The sequence below is a fragment of the Festucalex cinctus genome, chromosome 14 (genome assembly GCF_051991245.1).
Source record: "Festucalex cinctus isolate MCC-2025b chromosome 14, RoL_Fcin_1.0, whole genome shotgun sequence".
NCBI lineage: Eukaryota > Metazoa > Chordata > Actinopteri > Syngnathiformes > Syngnathidae > Festucalex > Festucalex cinctus.
Genome location: NC_135424.1, coordinates 18583510 through 18603132, shown reverse-complemented (window position 1 = coordinate 18603132; position 19623 = coordinate 18583510). Strand labels below are relative to the sequence as shown.

Below are 19623 nucleotides of genomic sequence, written 5' to 3'. Positions count from 1 at the left end.
CCCAAATTCCCCCAACAAAGAATATCAGAAAGTCAAGGCTAAGTGGGTAAATAAAAATTGTGATGCCTTTTTTTTTTAAGTTGCTCTCTAAGTGAGCCCCAAACTTTATAGCATACTATATATAACACTGTTTTCACGGAACATGAATTTGTAATGGGGGAAAATCATTTAAAAGATATGGGGGGGAAGTGTGTTTCTTCGTTGTCTAATTAATGTAGTGTATTTAATTATAAACTTGGTCAAACTGCGTAAGATACACTGTATTAGTAAAATACGGGAAAAAAAATTAGTAAAATACGTACATAAACTAAAGCAATATTATCATTTAAAACTGCTCCTCTGCTTTCGCTCTTTACGTAACAGGCCATTTACGCAGTGTTGCTTAGCAACCCTTTCAAACAACCCAGCGAACTCGTCTGCTCTGAAACGGAGCACTTGAAACGGTCAAAAGTGAATTCATAAAGTGTACAGAAACGCCAATAGCGAATGGATCGCGAGCTAGACGAGGATGAGCTGCAGGATTTGTACGCGTGGATAGATAAAATTCGTCTTTCAAGACCTAAAAGAAACATCGCTAATGACTTCAGCGATGGAGGTACTTCAAGCTAGGCTAAAGCTAAAATTAGGACAACAGCCACATCATTACGGGTACATGCGCATCGAACATTCTGCTTTTACAAAGATAATCATGTTTATTTTGATAGACAATAACAGAGATAATCTTTGTTTATTGATGTGAATTGTGAAGGTGTGAAATCACACTATAAGTGTACTTGAATTTTTAATAACTATAGCTCAGGTGTACATTAATAATAATATGGTCAGTTCCTAGCTACGTATTATGAATTTATAGTATGATTTTGTGTTGTTTATTTTATTTTGTGGTTTTAATTGTGTCTAAATGTGATTCTTATATGGAAAAAAAAAAAACACTTCTAGGCCATAAATATGCGCAAACTAGTTAATTGTGTGCTATTCGTAACATGATGTTGTATGAGAAGAATTCACCAATATGTTGTCTGTCTGCAGTGATGGTGGCTGAGGTTGTCAAACATTTCTTCCCAAAGCTTATTGACTTGCACAACTACACTCCTGCCAGCTCCACTCAGCAGAAGCTCAGCAACTGGAACCTCCTTAACAGGCGAGACGCAACACATTGTCCATGCATTCATCCATCAAAAAAAAAAAAAAAAAAAAATCCAGGCAAACGTTCTCACAGGCCGTACACAACTAATGAATTGAGTGGCCAGTGATTGTGTATCCCAAACACACTTTACTTGAGGCTTCCTGTGCTGTATTTGTTTGGCCATGACTGAGGAACAAATTCACACAGCATAAATATTTTTCTACAATATCCTGTCGCTCAAAGTATAGCTGTAGCGATGTAAAACGGGCACAATGGGAATTCAGTATGTCGATTGCCAACCCTACCCACCACTCCCAGTGGATACATCAACTTATTCAGTGGCTGAACTTAGCTAAACTCTCTTCATTTGGCCGTGAGAACCAGTCCAAACACTGTCCCGGACCATTTGAATGGCGCACGGCCAGCCCCGAGGATCCCTGTGGTGTTTATCATCACAACATGCAACGTCGGTACAAAACGCCTTCCATCTGTTGCTCCTTTCCTAATTGGAAACAGATGTGTGCGTGTTATTGAATGTCATTTTGCATACACAGGAAGGTGTTTTCCAAGCTGAACTTCCACGTGCCTGAGAAGTCGGTGAAGAAGATTGTACTGCGGTCCTCGGGGGTGATCGAGAGTGTGCTGAGCGGCCTCAGGGAGAAGATAGACCAGAAGTTGGAGGAAAAGATACACCTCATATCAGTATGTAATGCCAGCCTGGATAGACATGTGTGATATGTTTGTTGTTAAAGTCTATTTTCAATGCAGGATTTGGAATACTTTGACACCAGGAACCCAGAAAGAACGCTCACAGGTAACCACATCCTTGTTTTTGTTTTTTTACTCCAATAGAAATTGTGTAATTTGCGATCCACCCATTTTCCATGGCGCTTATTCTGATTAGGGTCACAGATGAGCTGAATCCCCAGCTGACTTTGGGTGAGGGGCGGGGTGCACCCTAGATTGGTCTCGAGCTAATCGTATGGCACTTTTAATGTAAACTACGTGTGGCCCTATCTATCCTGTTTTCCATCTTTCACTCCTCCAACACAACTGAATCAAACGATCAGCTCATCAGCCAGCTCTGCAAAAAGTCACCATTCTTTTTGAAGCTAAATAAATGAAAAAGAAAAAACGTACATTTTATTGTTTTATTTTTTGAAGAAATTCAATTGTGCTGCTATTTGTGCCTGTCTTGGCCACTGGATGGCAGTAATGGATAATAGAGTTATGCAGATACAAACAAAGAAGAATAGACTTCTTCTTCTACTATTACTGTGACTCATTAAGTTGTAAAATTTGTCTTTTTGTAGAGAATAATGTACTGTAGCCTGTGGGTATTGTTAAATTACTCATATACGTGTTGTCATTTGTGTAAAATATCCCTTGATGAAGGGTTGTAAAAAACAAAAAAAACAAAAAACAAAAAACAAAAAACAGACTGATAGCACGTCAATAGCAATTCCCCTCTTGGTTTGATAGTAAATTTCAACTGGGAGTGGCCTTAAACAGCTTGAAGCATTTTTTTTATTTATTTATTTATTTATTTATTTTTGAAGAATTGTACACTATTTGCTAGAGTGCTGCTTATTGTGAAGTAAGTTGAATTGAGTTTACTGCCACCAATGCCATACAGCGCTCGTAAGTCAAAGCGAAAGAAAGAAAGAAAGAAAGAAAGAAAGAAAGAAAGAAAGAAAGAAAGAAAGAAAGAAAGAAAGAAAGAAAGAAAGAAAGAAAGAAAGAAAGAAAGAAAGAAAGAAAATGGATTGTACTACATTATGATATCACTTTGAATCCAATTAATTGGTCATCCCTAAATATGATACCTGCTAATTCTAGAAGATTTTCCCTGATCCTCTCTGCTAGCTCCCCTGTAAGTGCATGTCATTCTATCGAGATCATAGTGACCACACACACACACATGCGATAAGCAAATGTCGCAACCTTTTGGGCGTCAGTCGCTGACATGGCTCTCCTCCTATTCTCACACCTCATCCTTCCCGCCAAATAACCTTGCGAGCTGACCTCAGACCAGCTCCTCTTTCCTCTCCTCCCCTCCACCCTGCGTGCTATCACAGAGAGACACAGAGCACACATCCCTGTATCAGCAGATGGCCTTATCACTGATCAGCATGGCAGAACTTCAATGTATTCCCTTCCTTGTTCTGCTCCTCATCAGCCTAATCCTCCATCTTCCCCCATTGTTTGTGCTCAGAAGATTTACTGGACTTTGTATGGCGTCCAACAACAGCAAACTTTTCACCTCTTAAGAAGAGTCGACATGATTGTAGAGGGAGTGTCACACATTTTCTTCTCTTTGCGCCAGAGTTTAGTCAGAGTGAGGCCAGATATCTGTCTGAGATGGTACGTGTGGAGGCCAAACGGGATGACAAGTTAAAAATGGAGACGAGGTAACAAAATCAAGCTTCACATGGCCATCAACCAATTGTCTCATGTTTTAATGCCAAAATCTATCATTTTAACAAGTTGTGTGGACTTTTTCTATATCCACTTTGTTTTTTGTGCGTATTTAATGTTGCAGCAAACTACAACACGCAGCTCAGTTTTACGCCAACTTGGACCCAGCTGTACGCCAAATTCTAAAGGAAAAAGAGCATGCGGCCATGGCTTTGAAAGAAACAGTGGAGGTACGCACCAATCAGTGAAACACATCGCTTGACTCGTTTTCCTATTTTCATTCTCTGCTGGGGGGAAAATCAGGTCATATAGACATTTTGCAGGTGTGCATGCATATATAGCACAAGCTGTGTCAGCAGTGGTCAGTGAGTCAGTTTCACCTCAGTGGATATTTTAACTCTCAATGTGTGACAACATCTGCATGTGAGGCAAGAGGCGACTTGCAACACTTCCTCTTTTTCTTTCATCACGCATCGCTGGACATGAGTCAATACACTGCCTGTTGTTTTCCCATCTATGTGTTGGCATGTGTGTGCGTAGATCCTGGAAATGAAGGTGAGCAAGTTGGAGCGCCTGGTCCAGCTCAAGGACATGCGGATAGACGAACTGAGGCGCAATCTGGAGATGTGTACATGCCTGAAAGGAAAAGACACCGATTCCTAAACCAGCAGTTTTTAAGCGACTAAAACAATTGCTTGGATCTCTTGAGAAGTCCAATGGAGGACCAAAACTGACAAAATTCGAAATAAATAAATGACTAAATAAATAAATAAATAAATAAATAAATAAATAAATAAATAAATAAATGAATAAATAAATAAATGACTAAAAGTGAAAATAAAAATGAATATAAAAAATATAATTCGAAAATTATATCTAAAAAAATAAATATAAATGGAAATAAATCCATTTTTATTTTCACTTGTAGTAATTTATTAATTTGTATAGTCATTTATTTATTTAGTCATTTATTTATCTATTTATTTGGTCATTTATTTATCTATTTATTTATTTAGTCAGTTTGCAACGGTGGAGTCCAACCCAAGACACGCTTAGGACCACCCCCTCATTTGAATAACATTTTGACTTGGCAGTACTGCCCAAAACTGCCAAAATTCAAAATAAATAAATGACTAAATAAATAAACGACTAAATAAATAAATAAATAAGTGACTAAATAAATAAATGACCAAAAGTGAAAATAAAAACGGATTTATTTCCATTTATATTTATTTTTTGGATATAATTTTCCAATTATAGTTTTTATATTCATTTTTATTTTCACTTTTAGTCATTTATTTATTTATTTATTTAGTTAGTTTGCAATGGTGGAGTCCAACTCAAGACACGCTTAGGACCACCCCCTCATTTGAATAACATTTTGACTTGGCAGTACTGCCCAAAACTGCCAAAATTCAAAATAAATAAATGACTAAATAAATAAACGACTAAATAAATAAATAAATAAGTGACTAAATAAATAAATGAGCAAAAGTGAAAATAAAAATGGATTTATTTCCATTTATATTTATTTTTTGGATATAATTTTCCAATTATAGTTTTTATATTCATTTTTATTTTCACCTTTAGTCATTTATTTATTTATTTAGTTAATCATTTATTTCGAATTTAGGCAGTTTTGGTCCTCCATAGAAGTCAACCCCAAAATATTTTTCTTTACAGTAATATGTTATATGTAGCGTTTAAACACTGTATTTTGATTAATATTTTATCCACCCCATTTTGCCACTTGCCATCAACTGAAAACGGCCCACCTGTTTTCCAAAGCTGATTTGTGATTGGTCGTTACCTGAGCAGCTGTGATGTCATTTTCAATTAGTGGCAAGCGGCAAAATGTCCATCAGAGGTGGATACAAATAGTTGGATTTTGCTGCTTAACTCATATTCCACAAACATAATATTAATCGAAATATCGTGTTTAGACTAGTGAGGCACATACGACATATTGTAAAAACATATTTGGATTAACTTCCTCTTCAGTGAAATACACACTTTGAATGATTTGCTTAGCTTCCATTTATCCCTTACAAAAAACAAAAAAAACAAAAAGAAGCAAGGTTCATGTGTATTTCACAGTGAGACCAGGACTTTTTCCTATTGGAAATAATGGAAATCTAAATTTCATAAGCCACCAAGTGCCTGCCCTTTTTGCACTAAGTCAGTCAGCAGCTAGCGGGCGTTAGCAGCTAGCTAACATTAGCAGTTGACTTCACTGGCTGGACGTTGATACAATATGTACAAATATAGTATCTGATTATTGTATTTAAAAAAAAAAAAAAAAAAGCAAGAAGAAGAAGAATCAAATGTTTGATTGCCTACTAAATTCTCAAAAGAAGTTCAATAATTTAATGTTAATAGAATTACTGTTAATTTATATTTTTCTGGAATCAAATGTACCGCAAAGTGTCCTCCTTTATAGTCATACAGTATATTGTTCTAACAATCAGACCCAAAAATCAAGAATATTTAAGAACAAATATAGTAATATAGAGAATTTATGTGGAATACATACACGCCTTATTTGTCCATAAAATAGTGAAAATTATTTTGTGTTAAAATTAATAGTGACTTCTCATTTTTTTAAGCGATGGCTTTCAAATACTGTTACACCAGCAACTTTAATTATACATGTTTATGTTAAGTTAGGGACAAGTGAGGGAGATTTACTATTTATTTATTTGCCTTGTGATTTGCTAATACTGTATTTAGTTGATGTATTTTTATTTTTAATAATGAGGTTCTGTTCTGGTGAACCGTTAAATGTGTAAACCTTTGTACAGCTTTTAACGTCGGACCACCCAATGCTCAATATATTGTCTAACCACTTTATTTTCCCAGTGTGACTTTTTTTGAATAACAAATAGGTCTCTTGAGAAATGAGCTGCGAACACAATAACATGCAGTGTTAAGCTTACTCACAAGCACAAGTCTAAAAGCACAACTTATTTTTAAATCAACTGTTTCCGTCTAAAGTGTGACATTTGTTCAAAGATAGCACATTTTTCACCAACGTTGACGGTTAAGATGAGGCTGACGAGAAAGGGTAAGTAATTGCTGATTCAGTATCACGGCCTCTAATGATTAAGCATTAGGTCATGTTAGAAAGCTGACACAAGTAGGTCAATTTTAGAACAGGATAGCTTCAAGATAGAAATGTACTCAAGACTAAACCATAAAAACAGGCTCCATCATGAGTAAAATAACATCTCCGCTATCTCGCAGATATAAACAACATCTCAGATACTGACCGTGTCCCTTTGCACAAGATCTTGTTGTCAAGCAGAATTTGTTCTGCCCATTTAAACACACTGTTCTGAACAACTCTTGGGCAAGTGTAAATGCTGCCTCCGCGAGTGAATCTTACCAGAGGCAGGTGTACATGCACTTTACAGTTCACATTCACTTCTGTGGGCAGGAACAAATTAAACGCCACTGTTTGAAAAATGCTCTGAGTTTAAAGTCTAAATAAAGAGTGATACAGTGGATGAAAGTGGCTTTTGATAGCTATTGTTGAATGGCAAAGAGCTGAGTAAGGAGCAGAAAACAGTGAAAGTGCAGTAAACATTAAAAAAGTATATATTCAGAAAAGTAATGTTTTTAGCATGAGTGTGAAGCTCCAGCACACAGGATTGGAATGTAAGGGAGAACAAGCGGAGCACAGATGATGACTGATGATTGAGTGAATCACCCTATCACTCTTCTGTTTAACAAGGATCATTCCAGATTTTTACACAAGCTGCCATGCCATATCGCTGGTGGGCTTCAGCAGACATGACATGACTTGACCTGACTTCCTGACAACACCAAACCACCCATTTAAGGACTGGACACAGTAAACATTAATATTAGTATTGGCAAGGTTTATTTATCTTGTTTATATCTTGAAAAAAAAGTAATGAAATCAGGATCAGATCCTATCTTTAAAAAAAGAAAAAAATACAGTAGGCCTATACAATAGGCAACTGAGGCAATTGCCTAGGGTCCCGACCTGAGCATAAGTGGGCCTCGTGAGTCGACTCATTGGCACCAAATCAGTGACAAAACAATGGCACTGCTTGTGTAGGAAATCCCCTGCATAGGGTCCCTTACTAGATGTTGCTAACTGGAACCCCATAGACAGACTCGCCTCAGTAGGACCCCCTTATAGCAAGTTTGTTTGATTGAAGCAGGCATTGCTTATCTCCTAATTATATATGAAAAGATATTATTTGCTTATCCGTCGTCCTGGTTTTTATATGAGGCCTCATATGGTCCTTCTTGGTGTTTGAAACTCCCTGTGATAACAAAATGGCTTAAATACACTTAATAAGTGACCTTTTGCCCCTCCGTGAGCCGGTACCTTAACGTGGTGGAGGGGTTTGCGTGTTCCAATGACCCTAGGAGCTATGTTGTCTGGGGCTTTATGCCCCTGGTAGGGTCACCCATGGCAAACAGGTCCTAGGTGAGGGGCCAGACTAAGAACGGCTCAGAAGACCCCTATGATGACGACGATATTTGGAGAAGCGTTTCCCTCGCCCGGACGCGGGTCACCGGGGCCCCCCTCTGGAGCCAGGCCTGGAGGCGGGGCTCGCTGGCGAGCGCCTGGTGGCCGGGCCTGCACCCATGGGGCCCGGCCGGGCACAGCCCGAAGAGGCAACGTGGGTCCCCCTTCCCACGGGCTCACCACCGGTGGGAGGGGCCAAAGGGGTCGGGTGCAGTGTAGGCTGGGTGGCGGCCAAGGGAGGAGACCTTGGCGGACCGACCCCCGGCTACAGAAACTGGCTCTTGGGACATGGAATGTCACCTCTCTGGCAGGGAAGGAGCCCGAGCTGGTGTGTGAGGCAGAGAAGTTCCGACTAGACATAGTCGGACTCGCCTCCACACACAGCTTGGGCTCTGGTACCAGTCCTCTTGAGAGGGGTTGGACTCTCTTCCACTCTGGAGTTGCCCATGGTGTGAGGCGCAGAGCAGGTGTGGGCATACTTATTGCCCCCCGGCTCGGCGCCTGTACGTTGGGGTTTACCCCGGTGGACGAGAGGGTTGCTTCCCTCCGCCTTCGGGTGGGGGGACGGGTCCTGACTGTTGTTTGTGCATATGCACCAAACAGCAGTTCAGAGTACCCACCCTTTTTGGAGTCCTTGGAGGGTGTGCTGGAGAGCGCTCCCTCTGGGGACTCCCTCGTCCTGCTGGGGGACTTCAACGCTCACGTGGGGAATGACAGTGAGACCTGGAGGGGCGTGATTGGGAGGAACGGCCCCCCTGATCGGAACCCGAGCGGTGTTCTGTTATTGGACTTCTGTGCTCGTCACGGTTTGTCCATAACGAACACCATGTTCAAGCATAAGGGTGTCCATATGTGCACTTGGCACCAGGACACCCTAGGCCGCAGTTCGATGATCGACTTTGTAGTCGTGTCATCGGATTTGCGGCCGCATGTTTTGGACACTCGGGTGAAGAGAGGGGCGGAGCTGTCAACTGATCACCACCTGGTGGTGTGTTGGCTCCGATGGTGGGGGAAGATGCCGGTCCGACCTGGCAGACCCAAACGTATTGTGAGGGTTTGCTGGGAACGTCTGGCGGAATCCCCTGTCAGAAGGAGTTTCAATGCCCACCTCCGGCAGAGCTTCTCCCTTGTCTCGGGGGAGGCGGGGGACATTGAGCCCGAATGGGCCATGTTCCGCGCCTCCATTGTTGAGGCGGCCGATCGGAGCTGTGGCCGTAAGGTGGTCGGTGCCTGTCGTGGCGGCAATCCTCGAACCCGCTGGTGGACACCAGCGGTAAGGGATGCCGTCAAGCTGAAGAAGGAGTCCTATCGGGCCTTTTTGGCCTGTCGGACTCCGGAGGCAGCTGACAGGTACCGGATGGCCAAGCGGAACGCGGCTTCGGCGGTTGCTGAGGCAAAAACTCGGGCATGGGAGGAATTCGGTGAGGCTATGGAAAACGACTTCCGGACGGCTTCGAGGAAATTCTGGTCCACCATCCGGCGTCTCAGGAGGGGAAAGCAGTGCACCGTTAACACTGTTTATAGTGGCGATGGGGTGCTGCTGACCTCGACTCGGGACGTCGTGAAGCGGTGGGGGGAATACTTCGAAGACCTCCTCAATTCCACCAACACGTCTCCTTTTGAGGAAGCAGAGTCTGGGGACTCTGGGGTGGGCTCTCCTATCTCTGGGGTCGAAGTCACTGAGGTGGTTGGAAAGCTCCTCGGTGGCAGGGCCCCGGGGGTGGATGAGATCCGCCCGGAGTTCCTAAAGACTCTGGATGTTGTGGGGCTGTCGTGGTTGACACGCCTCTACAACATCGCGTGGACATCGGGGACAGTGCCTCTGGATTGGCAGACCGGGGTGGTGGTCCCCCTTTTTAAGAAGGGGGACCGGAGGGTGTGTTCCAACTACAGAGGGATCACACTCCTCAGCCTCCCTGGTAAGGTCTATTCAGGGGTGCTGGAGAGGAGGGTCCGTCGGGAGGTCGAATCTCGGATTCAGGAGGAGCAGTGTGGTTTTCGTCCTGGCCGTGGAACAGTGGACCAGCTCTACACCCTCCGCAGGATCCTCGAGGGTGCGTGGGAGTTCGCTCAACCAGTCCACATGTGTTTTGTGGATTTGGAGAAGGCGTTCGACCGTGTCCCTCGGGGAGTTCTGTGGGGGGTGCTTCGGGAGTACGGGGTGCCGGGCCCCTTGATACGGGCTGTTCGGTCCCTGTACGACCGTTGCCAGAGTTTGGTCCGCATTGCCGGCAGTAAGTCGGATTCGTTTCCGGTGAGGGTTGGACTCCGCCAAGGTTGCCCTTTGTCACCGATTCTGTTCATAACTTTTATGGACAGAATTTCTAGGCGCAGCCGAGGCGTGGAGGGGTTCCGGTTTGGTGGCCTCAACATTGCATCTCTGCTCTTTGCAGATGATGTGGTGCTGTTGGCTTCATCAGGCCGGGGCCTTCAGCTCTCACTGGAGCGGTTCGCAGCCGAGTGTGAAGCGGCTGGGATGAGGATCAGCACCTCCAAATCCGAGACCATGGTCCTCAGTCGGAAAAGGGTGGAGTGTCGTCTTCAGGTCGGGGATGAGATCCTGCCCCAAGTGGAGGAGTTCAAGTATCTTGGGGTCTTGTTCACGAGTGAGGGTGGGATGGAGCGGGAGATCGACAGGCGGATCGGTGCAGCGTCTGCAGTGATGCGGACTCTGTATCGGTCCGTCGTGGTGAAGAAAGAGCTGAGCCAAAAGGCAAAGCTCTCGATTTACCGGTCGATCTACGTTCCAACCCTCACCTATGGTCACGAGCTGTGGGTCGTGACCGAAAGAACGAGATCCCGGATACAAGCGGCCGAAATGAGCTTCCTCCGCAGGGTGTCCGGGCTCTCCCTTAGAGATAGGGTGAGAAGCTCGGTCATCCGGGAGGGACTCAGAGTCGAGCCGCTGCTCCTCCGCGTTGAGAGGAGCCAGCTGAGGTGGCTCGGGCATCTGGTTCGGATGCCTCCTGGACGCCTCCCTGGGGAGGTGTTCCGGGCATGTCCCACTGGCGGGAGGCCCCGGGGACGACCCAGGACACGCTGGAGAGACTATGTCTCTCGGCTGGCCTGGGAACGCCTCGGGATCCCGCCGGAGGAGCTGGTTGAAGTGGCTGGGGAGAGGGAAGTCTGGGTTTCCCTCCTGAAGCTGCTGCCCCCGCGACCCGACCCCGGATAAGCGGAAGAAGATGGATGGATGGATGAAGTGACCTTTTGGCTGCTAGTGGCCTTCAAAATGAATAAGAGGAAGCCGTGCCTCGCATGCTCACACATGTTGAGTGTTTCCTGCGTGAACAGCTGAGCTGACCCTCCTTCGGGATCACGGAACTATTGATTTTACGTTGTGCTCATGACACACGAGTGCGTGTCACATTGTATGTTGCTCCAGTCATCCACACGTGGCCACAAACAACTTCCACGTGTAAAACCCCCAGAATGTATGTCTATTGTTATGGCTGAAATTTGTATTATGCATGTGGGCTTTTAACTATACCTGAGTATTTATGGTGTTAGTGCGCCCCTTGTTGGAAGCTATGGGAACTACACTTTTGTAGCCCTTCAGTGTGAAGGAAATAATGGTACCACCACTACAATATTTTAAGCGTTTTTGTCCATTGTTTGATACTGAAGTATTGTCAGCATTATATCTGTTCATACATTTCGCATGTTGTAAAATATTGTAACTAGTTAGCAGTGTACTTCTGCCTTACAGTTGAGAGGTTGTGGGATCAAACCTCGATCAATTTTCAGGGTTCTAAAGATGCTTTTACATTGGTTGAATCAGTGTTTAACTCTTTCTCTCTCTACTGTGTATATATATAAAGACATATTTTCGCTATTAGTATAATAAACACATGACTGCCGCTGAATAATGCCACAGGGAGAACACGTTTTTTTTTTTTTTTTACATTATATTTTCAGTATGATTTAACACCTGTTATTCGGGTACTCTTGTTGCAGTGGTACCAGAATCTCCCCATCCTCCACTTGTTAAAACTGAAGGTAATCTAATTCACAACTTCGAAGAGTTCTATTGTAAAAACAAAAATCTGAATATGCAGTGTACATTGTGAATGTAATTCAAACGTACTGGTAAATATTTTACATATCATACATTGAAACCAAAATAATTTTGTCCTACAAAGTATACTTGCCAAAGCAATATAAAAGTGTGCATAATTGTACTTGTTTTGTAAATGTCTCAGACTGTTTCATACTTATTTTCTGCATCTGTATAAATGTTCAATTTTGTAGGATAGTATACTGCAGCCAACAAAGCAGTTTTAAGTCAAGTCAAAAGAAAGTTGATTTTAATGGCTAATTCAGAATATGAAGATGAATAATTCAGTCAATCGAAGCATGGAGAAGAGAGGTACCAAAATAGGCTTTATTTAAGAACATTGTCAAAACGTGTTTTTTTTTTTGCATATAAACCCTTTAAAAACAAGGAGAGACAATTTAGGAGAATTTCACAGATTGTACAAAATATGAACGAGAAGAAAGAAAGAAATCATGTTGAGTGATTTATACCCCTCATTTGCATGGTTATTTGCAGCCGCCACCACGGCAAGTGAAGGAAAAGTGCGGCCATTTGGCGGTCACGTAAACATCACATTAGCGCATGTCCCTCTGAACACAAATAGTGTCTTTCTCTCTGCTCAGGTTGACGCTGATGCACCACAGCGTGGCTGACCACCATTATGAAACCTGGACAACTCGCATTTTCCTTAGACAAAGCCAAGAAGAAAAAGTCAAACTAGCCCCTGCATAAGCACTACTAATTAATTGCATTTTACAAAAAAAGAGAGAGGATGATAGTGTTATTACAAGCTAGTTTGTTTGGCAAAGTCAGACTGTGCAGTTTGTACGCAGCATCACAATGTGCTGACTGTTGAACGGTTGTGTAACCTTTACGCTTATTTTCTCATGTCACAGTCCCGTAAGTTTCTTGTGATCCTAGAACAGTAAACTTGAGCGCAACCCCAAGAGAACTTGAAAGGGATTTGGATTCTAATCCAGTATCAATATTAGGAAAAAAAAAAAAAAAAAGTCCTTGTGAGCATCTAACTAATTGTCATTTTCCTGAGATATCCTCAATAAGCTCAAAACAGAAAGCGTTGGCAGATATGAGCAGGCACTGCTTTTATCATCAGCACCAGGCCACAAGACAAACGAGCAGACCAAATAAGGACAGGAAGCTCTTCCGCTGGAACGTTGTTTACGTTCTCATTAGCATGTTCAAGTCCGCTTTCTTTTAGCAGCTGGCGAACGCCACAGTGCACTGTTTGACCCACAACCTAGAAATTCCCCACAAGACATTAAAAGAAATAAAGAAATGCCTCATCTTCCGTTGACTGATCTTTCCTCATACAAAACACAAATACCCTCTTGTTTCTAATTAGTGTCATCTGCTGCATTCCAGTACAGATAGGCCGTCAATAATCATCTTTGCATACAAGGATAGCCAAAAGCAAAAAAACAAAAACAAAAAAGTTGAACAAGCAGCGACTCCTTGCTGTTGCCTTACAAGCGGATAAGTTTTTAGCAGGCTTTTCATTCTTATACTTAAAACCAACCTCCACCCAAAAAAAAATAAAAATAAATCTATTCCCTTTTATTACCTTCTTCCTTCAACTTTTTAATCACCTCAAATCCTCCCAATCTCTTTTTGCTGTTTAAGACTCAATGCGAACGGCACTTTTACGATTTCAGCAAGTCCTGCTCGGGTGCCTTGTGACTGCTTTCGGCTTTGGGTGAGCCGAGATTTCCCTCCACGAACATGTTGGGGATGTCTTGGCCGAAGTAGATCTTGCTATTACTCGCTATGGCCTGGTATTTCATCAGCTCCAGGTACTCCGGCGTTAACTTCAGCTAAGAGACAGAACATATGTGATTGTTAAGCCGCACGACCACATTTTCATTATTGTGGTGACTGTAACAATGAAAAAAATGATTGATTCAACTAAACAGGAACACAGAAAAATGAAACATGATCTTGAGTGTGAATGGGTATTTATCAATTTCAGCTTGGATAGGCTACCCTAATGTTGATGAGTAAAAAAGAAAATAAATGATTTCCTTTACAGGAACTAATTATTCCACATCACTGATTTCAATTTGAATGTGAGGTTACTACCAGAAAAGGGTCTGCCAAAAATTGTATTACAATACTATTGCATACAATGTCTAAACCGTACCTGGTTTGCTTCAGCAAACCTTGCAGCGGTGTAGTATTCTGCATCTGCCTTGGCCTTCTCCCTGGCCAGAAAGGCAGCATCTAAATGAGACACATGACACGACAGAATACAGAAATATAATAAATAGTCGTTTCAAGAGATAAACAGGAAGTACTGCCTGTGATAAAGCAAGACAGCTGACCCTCAATTTCTGAGATCTTCTTCTCTGTTTCTTTCTCCATCACTTTCTGCTGAAACTGGATCTCAGCTACTTGAGCCACTTTTTGAGCCTCTACACATACAAAAAAGGCTTTGTGGTGAGCAGATTATAAGAGCGTGAAAATTAAGCCACCAACAAAAACACATTTACCGATAATCGCTTTCTTCCTCTCAGTCTCCGCCTCCTTTTCCACCACCTTCTGAGTCTGAGCGGTAATTAGGAGACGTGTCTTCTCTGCTTCCCTGCGCGCACACAGTTTCACACATACTGCACGTTTGTCTTCATGCTGTTGAACTCATTTGAACCAAGTAGGTCAATGGCAAAAAATGAAGGAAACATAGCAACTTGGGGTCAAACTCACATCAGTTCAAAGTTCCTCCTGATAGACTCTGGGATCTTTGGCTTCGTTACGCGGACAGCCTGTATCCGGTTAAGAGCAGGGAGAAAAGGTCTTTGAAATCCTCATAACTTAATTGCATACGTCATGTAATGATCGCCATGTTGAATGTTGAAGACTACTGTCAGGGACTAATACAAATTATGAGCTAGTCTGATGGCACATGATGTCACTAATGACCATAATGTCAAGAAAAGAGGAAAGATAGTAAGTTTTTACCGATAGCCATATGATACTGGATAGTGGATACACTGGTTCATTTTGTATGAAGAAAGAAAAAAAAAACATAAGAAAAGGTAATGAAGCAAATTGATTGTCCTCGACTTGAACTGTATCATTCTCTCAATAAGCCAAAAAGGATTCCTGAGTGGAATTGAACCATGGAAAGTGATTCTAATCACACACAACAAAAAAAGGGAAACTGGTTTGTTTGATTTGGCTGGTTTGAGTTTAGTCTTTGTCTTTGCGTCGTCACACAAACAAATTGTATTGACTGTAGTAGCCAACTGGCAAAGTGTCATTTGTACAAAAAAGTACCTGTATAGTAAGTCCAGGGGCCATCACATTAAGATCTTTCTGCAAGGCAGTCTTGAGGTTTTCATCAATTATATCTGTAAAACAAAAACACCATAATTTATCTACTGCACATTCAATATTGAATAATTCAATATTTAGCTCGAGGCAAACCAAAGAGCTCTATGTAGACCTCCTGCAGTGTGTGCACACTGCAGAATTGGTTTAATTCGTGGTGAATCTTGTTGAAAATGAGAGTTTTATCATAGTCGGCCGTGTAGTTCCTCACGATGTCTACCACTAGAAACACATCAGGAAGACAAACGGTGAGACGCCAACAACAGTTGTGCATGAAAATAAAAGGAACTTTTGCAATTGATTCTGAATATTTTGTACCTGCTGAGGAGACCAGCATATTGACAACCTCTATTCTGTCAAAATAGATCATCACGCCGCCACTGTCAAGGAGATACATAATGTGTCACTATCTCTCAACTACCAAAGGAGTATTTGGGCCCTCTTTAAAAAGCAAACAAGGTAAAATTTGGAGGAATGACCCAAGGCTTTATTTTGTGACCAGCAAAAGTCTGGCGCGAAGTGTGGACTAAATGTGCACAGGGGTAGGCTAGACTTTGTTTTGGTATTTTCGCAGACACCTGCAGCTTGGCGCAGTTTAAAGCAGGCTTTTGCACTGTTGTAAGAGTGAACACAACCAACTTGATTTGGCACTAACATTTAGCAGCTCCTCTCATTCCCCTTAAAATGAGCACAAAAGAAGTGCACACCCCTTAACATGGTGCTCGAGTCCATGCTGGAGGAACAAGAAGCAGACCTCCACAGGAGGATAATGTAAAAATAGCCCAGCTGATCTGTGAAGTGGGCCCTTGGGGACTGCCTTCCACCACGACAGTACATGTTCATGTTTTCGTAATACTTCTTATTTTATTCTCAAATTTCTTTGACATTATTCTGAAACCATTCTTTTTTTTTCTCAGTTGCATGTAACTTACTGAGGAAACAGAGACAAAAAAAATAATGTCCTATTGTACCTTGTTCCACAAGGAACATTCTTGATCTCATCAGTCTGTAGTGTAGTCTGAAACCCAAAAAAAACAAAAAAATAATGACCACAATAGTTCAGATAACAAAAACAATGACAATATGCTTTTCCACCAATGTACATTAAGAGAACTCTTCGCATACGCATATCATAGGTTCCTCTTTTGTTTGTATGTACGTTGAAACACGCTGTTAACGCCAACTTCCTCATTCTTATGAGAAGGATGCCGGAAGAGTTTACCTGCACTGCTCTGTAGGTAGTAATGAAAGGCAGCATGATATGATATCCAGGACCATTGGGTGCCGTCAGCAAAGCACCACCCCTAAAAAAGAGATTTAAAAAAAGTGGAATGATTTCGTAATAGCTGATTATCTGTTGATTACAGTGTAGGAGGGTGGAGAAAGGGAAATTGCCTGTAAGGCATAAAGTTAACGACTGAGTTCACTCTGATGTCATACAGTGGAATTCTCAAGTATATTATAAATCTTTCTATGATGTCAGTTACCTGTTTGAAAAAGTTTGCGAACAACTACTTTAGTGGTTCCCCTGTCTGCAGAGTTGCAGACAATAATGTATGACGAATTTGTGAGCTTTATAGCACAGTAAGGAATTTACCATACTCTAAAGGGTCAGTGTAAACAATTACCTGTAGTAGACAGCAAGGTGTCCTTCCTCTATTTTGTGAATGGAAGAGTGCAGCAGGACAGCCATCACTCCTGCTATTGCTGCAAACACAGCCCCAACATGCGGCATCATCCTCACTGGCTCTCACCTGCAGACAGACGGCCATTATTTAAACATCTGAAAATATTTACACAGGTACGGTAAATGGCATGGAGACGTTCTGCTGCCTTTTTATTGCAAGCAATTAAAATGAGTGGAGTCAAACAGGATTCATGCGGAATAAAAGCTATTGCGAGTAATTCACCATTTGACATGAGCAAAACAAAATTGTTCAAAAATGTTCATGCTTTAATTAAATTGGCTGATCTCCTTTAATGTACTTAATGATCAAATTAATAGTATTGGGGTTTCGAGGTTGAGTGCTGTAATGTATTTGATGATCTATTTCAATTTAGGGTATTTTCTATTGATGATTTAGGCCTGCCTGTGTTAATGTTTGAATACATCTACTGAAGTGATTCCCAACCACGTTAGTATGCCATGAGAGATCATCAAGTCAGGCAGGAATTAATCCCAATTCATTTAATTGTATCCAATTCCAAAATGTTTAATTCAAGATCTCGCTGAATTTTCTTCCTCTCAGTGTTTCAGCTTTTGTTCAGCTAAACTGACCCACACAGTGCAAGTAAATTTGTGGTGGTGTGCTGTGACATTTTATATAATGTAAACATGTGGTTTAAGCTCAATAAAGATGTGGTCAACTGTAGGCTACATCATTAGTTGTTTATCTTTTGATTACGGTTTGCTTTGTAATGCGCTTGGCTGCACTGTTTGTACCGTGTCTCCTTGTTTTGCCATTCACTTCAATGTTTCTCATATGAAACGAGATGATACATCTCAAGGGGTTAATAAACAAATGGCACGAAATGTTATGCATTCTACATTATGTAACAATCCAATTTTATGTTTTAGAGGAGGGGGAATCCAGCTATTCCACATTGATGGGGGGGAAAAAATGTACATTGCAAAATGGTATGTGTTTAGTTATTTGGAATAGCAGGTCGCACTAAGAGTGATTTATTCCCTCGTTGCAAGAATTTTACTAAGTAAACTAAAACTACGCACACCCATGTCTATCCTGTCCACAGCCACAGAATACTTTCACTTTAAATGTGTTAACCACAACAGAGCCAGTAACATTAGAACGTCCACACAACTGTCGCGACGGTTCATTTTACAGTGACAGGTGACAATTACTATACAGTTAACATTAGCACAAGTACACCGATTGGCATAAAAACAGAATGCTTTCCGCTAAACAAACATAAACAACAATCATTCTTCGTGACCACGGCTAAACATTTAAACGCAAGAGACCGACTTATTTCCGACTATGTTAGCCACAGTTAGCCGTGCAGCTATGGTTCACTACCGGGGGCGGATTCCGTATTGAGGCAGCTATAACATGCTGTGTGCTAACTCTTTGGACTGATAACGTCCGCATGCTACCTAACAAGGCCTAGTCTGTTTTGGAATACAACAACAACAACAACAACCGTGTAAGATAGTGTAAATGCCGAGTTGAATAATGAGTTGTAGTAAAACGAAATTACCACTCTCTCGAACAGTCACCTCTCCTGGTGTTCATTCAAAGGTTCATCCCCCTCAACCGCCTCCCACAGATTTGGTTTTGACTCGTTACAGTGCTGCATTCAGCGACTGTCGGAATAATTTTCGCTTCTGGAAGTGCACGTCAAAAAGTACAGTCTTTCCGAATCTGAAGTAGAACTTTAAACCAAAATAAATGAATGAATAAATAAATAAATAAAAAATATGTGACAGAGGTTTTATAAATAATGATTCAATTAAAATGTAGTGCACATAAACGTTAAATAAAAAAATGTACTTAATGAGCATACAGTACCTTAAATGCTGCATTCAGGGACCGTGGGAATTAATTTTTACTTTTGGATTTCACTGGTGTCCGATCGAAACCATGAACATTACATCATCAAAGACAACAAGCTATTTTCAACACTTTAGATTGGTATTTAAAAAACAAACAAAAAACAAAAAAAACGTGGACGTAGAAACGGTATAGAATTTTGAAAAAAAATAAATAAAAATAAATGATATTTATCATATGGTGTGACTTAAGGGGTTTCGGGCCAGTACCAGCCATTTGCAATGTGAATTCCAGAAAGACTGGCCACAACACATAACCGGCCCTAAAGTCATGTTTACTAGTAGTAATGATTAGAAATAATTAAGTAAACATCAATACAAGAGCTGAAAAATTCGACTTTTACAAAGATAATAATGCTGACAATAAAAAGTGTATTCATTTACAGTGACATTGTTTATTAATGTTGAATTTCAATGTGTCATAAGTCTGTAGGCTACAGAGTGTCGACTTCTTTGCCTTTCTTGTGGAGCAAAATAGGGTAATATAAATATGACAAACACCTCTTGACTTCAGTACAACAAACTAATTAATGAATACGTCTTGGATAATTAAAGATAAGAATACCAGGACCCACCAACAGATTGAATTCAAATTGTCTTTGAGATGGGCTAATGTTCGTATG

The 19623-nt window shown here is 41.5% G+C and overlaps 2 protein-coding genes across 4 annotated transcripts; one reads left to right on the top strand and one right to left on the bottom strand.

Moving 5' to 3' along the window:
• The first annotated feature begins 397 nt into the window (after positions 1–397).
• On the top strand, positions 398–6394 carry spef1 (sperm flagellar 1). 2 transcript variants are annotated; one of them, XM_077495355.1, is made up of 7 exons: positions 398–595; positions 1030–1141; positions 1681–1828; positions 1895–1940; positions 3453–3537; positions 3669–3774; positions 4085–6394. In XM_077495355.1, the coding sequence occupies exons 1-7, from the start codon at positions 487–489 to the stop codon at positions 4205–4207; spliced, it is 729 nt and encodes a 242-aa protein (XP_077351481.1). In that variant the 5' UTR covers positions 398–486; the 3' UTR covers positions 4208–6394. The 2 variants fall into 2 exon arrangements, with proteins under 2 accessions (XP_077351481.1, XP_077351482.1); XM_077495356.1 differs by having other exon boundaries at positions 444–648.
• Positions 6395–12407: 6013 nt separating this feature from the next.
• Positions 12408–18787, bottom strand: erlin1 (ER lipid raft associated 1). 2 transcript variants are annotated; one of them, XM_077495803.1, is made up of 12 exons: positions 18649–18787; positions 17058–17183; positions 16652–16733; positions 16401–16447; positions 15748–15809; positions 15526–15651; positions 15376–15449; positions 14803–14861; positions 14592–14683; positions 14424–14513; positions 14243–14322; positions 12408–13916 (listed from the first exon to the last, which is right to left on the bottom strand). In XM_077495803.1, the coding sequence occupies exons 2-12, from the start codon at positions 17165–17167 to the stop codon at positions 13746–13748; spliced, it is 993 nt and encodes a 330-aa protein (XP_077351929.1). In that variant the 5' UTR covers positions 17168–17183; positions 18649–18787; the 3' UTR covers positions 12408–13745. The 2 variants fall into 2 exon arrangements, with proteins under 2 accessions (XP_077351929.1, XP_077351930.1); XM_077495804.1 differs by having other exon boundaries at positions 18668–18760.
• Positions 18788–19623: the final 836 nt, after the last annotated feature.

Coding starts and splice junctions, on each gene's coding strand:
- spef1 (XM_077495355.1), top strand. CDS start 487: ATGGATCGCGAGCTAGACGAGGATGAGCTGCAGGATTTGTACGCGTGG. Junction 1,829..1,894: donor AAAAGATACACCTCATATCA/GTATGTAATGCC, acceptor TTTTCAATGCAG/GATTTGGAATACTTTGACAC. Junction 1,941..3,452: donor CCCAGAAAGAACGCTCACAG/GTAACCACATCC, acceptor TCTTTGCGCCAG/AGTTTAGTCAGAGTGAGGCC.
- erlin1 (XM_077495803.1), bottom strand. CDS start 17,167: ATGATGCCGCATGTTGGGGCTGTGTTTGCAGCAATAGCAGGAGTGATG. Junction 14,684..14,802: donor AGGAGGAACTTTGAACTGAT/GTGAGTTTGACC, acceptor GTGTGCGCGCAG/GGAAGCAGAGAAGACACGTC. Junction 13,917..14,242: donor GGTTTGCTGAAGCAAACCAG/GTACGGTTTAGA, acceptor TCTGTCTCTTAG/CTGAAGTTAACGCCGGAGTA.